Genomic DNA, 1,633 nt, shown 5'->3' with positions numbered 1-1,633 from the left:
AAGGACATGCAGACCAACCCATAACTGCTGGGAGAATAGAAGATTCTTATTGAATGAAAGAACTGCAGAACAAAGTGGACTGATTTGTTTGTGAGTATCAAGCAAGCTGTTCACTTTGGAGGCATCAAGGCAAAGTACTCAGACTGTCAGTAAAAAAACAACAAAAACAAAAATACACAACAAAACCCTTCTAGGACTAGAAACATAAAGGGAATCTGCACACAGTCTAGTTTGCTCACTGGTGGACACCTGGTTCTACCTGTGAGTGGTAGTGAGGAAAATGCAGCAATGAAGACACAGGTTGAGTTTGGATTTGTTTGATTGGAACCCATTAACCTTGAGATGAGAGCGAGAAGAGAAAGGACTAGGTGTTTTAAAGTTTAGTGATAAGAATGAACTCCTGAGCCCTTGGGCACTGACATAGCCCCTGAAGCCTAGGGCTGAGAGTGAAGGGACAAGCTGGTCTGAAGTGCAGGAAGATGTGCATAAACTCCTGAACTTAGTTGTGGCAGGAGAGGGGCGGGGCTCTGCTCCAGTACTGACCCTGCCTTCACCACCGCCGCCAGCCGTGCAGCCATGTCCGAGGAGAAGCCTAAGGAGGGAGTGAAGACGGAGAATGACCACATCAACCTGAAGGTGGCTGGGCAGGATGGCTCTGTTGTCCAGTTCAAAATCAAGAGGCACACGCCACTGAGCAAGCTGATGAAGGCTTACTGCGAGCGACAGGGCTTATCTATGAGACAGATGAGATACAGGTTTCACGGGCAGCCAATTAATGAAACAGACACCCCAGAACAGCTGGAGATGGAAGATAAAGACACGATTGATGTGTTCCAGCAACAGACAGGTAGCATGCATGCGGCTGGAGTCCTCTTGGGATGTGACATGTAGGGGCCCATCTCATGCCCGTGTCACCTGTCTTTGCATTTGCGATCCAGTAGTAAACAAGTGAACACGCCAACACAAAGGAGTCTGCGGAAACTTGAGGACAGTCACCAAATTACTTTTGTCTCTGACATACTTCAAGAGCAACTCAACACTATTTCTGCAGGGATTAATCTATAACTGAAATTGGGCCAATACAAATTGCTATCTTTATTTAGGTAAAATGAGTTGCAAGGTTTTTGGGGCTTGTTTTTGTTTTTCCCCCTCCTGTAACACTTTTCCACCAAACTTGTGGCCTGACTTGTCCATTTCAGTCTGTGGGTGAAGATCTTGCCCCTCCCCCATGTTGTGATCCTCCCTCCCCTCATGCTTCATCTAATCATGTAGTTAGCTCCTATATACTGCAGTGGGTGCTTCTTCTGGACATGCATTTTGGGGTTTTGGTGGGGATGGAAGACAAAATTTCACTTGCTATTTGTTTGAGAAACAGCTAAATACCTAGATAATTGCAAATTTAAACTGTCAGAATCTGATCAAGTCAAAGGGAAAATATTAGAATGCTGCTTAAAAAGCAAAAATGGAAACTGTGTTCCGATAATCCTCACCCCTTGAAGTGTATCCCCAAAGGGCCATATGGCCTAGGATCCCCACCAGCGCTACTTACTCAGTACCTGTTGCTTGGTGTAGCGGACTACAATTGCATAACTCAACCAACTTCTCCCCCTATTTTTTTTTTTTTTCCATAGAG

The 1,633-nt window shown here is 45.3% G+C and overlaps 1 protein-coding gene across 1 annotated transcript; it reads left to right on the top strand.

Moving 5' to 3' along the window:
* Window positions 1–576: 576 nt before the first annotated feature.
* On the top strand, window positions 577–891 carry LOC102828592 (small ubiquitin-related modifier 3-like). Its single transcript, XM_006872512.1, has one exon. The coding sequence runs from the start codon at window positions 577–579 to the stop codon at window positions 889–891; it is 315 nt and encodes a 104-aa protein (XP_006872574.1).
* Window positions 892–1,633: the final 742 nt, after the last annotated feature.

Source organism: Chrysochloris asiatica, unplaced genomic scaffold, assembly GCF_000296735.1.
Source record: "Chrysochloris asiatica unplaced genomic scaffold, ChrAsi1.0 scaffold00201, whole genome shotgun sequence".
Classification (NCBI taxonomy): Eukaryota; Metazoa; Chordata; class Mammalia; order Afrosoricida; family Chrysochloridae; genus Chrysochloris; species Chrysochloris asiatica.
The sequence above is the reverse complement of the archived record's forward strand: the minus strand, read 5'-3'. Positions and strand labels throughout refer to the sequence as shown.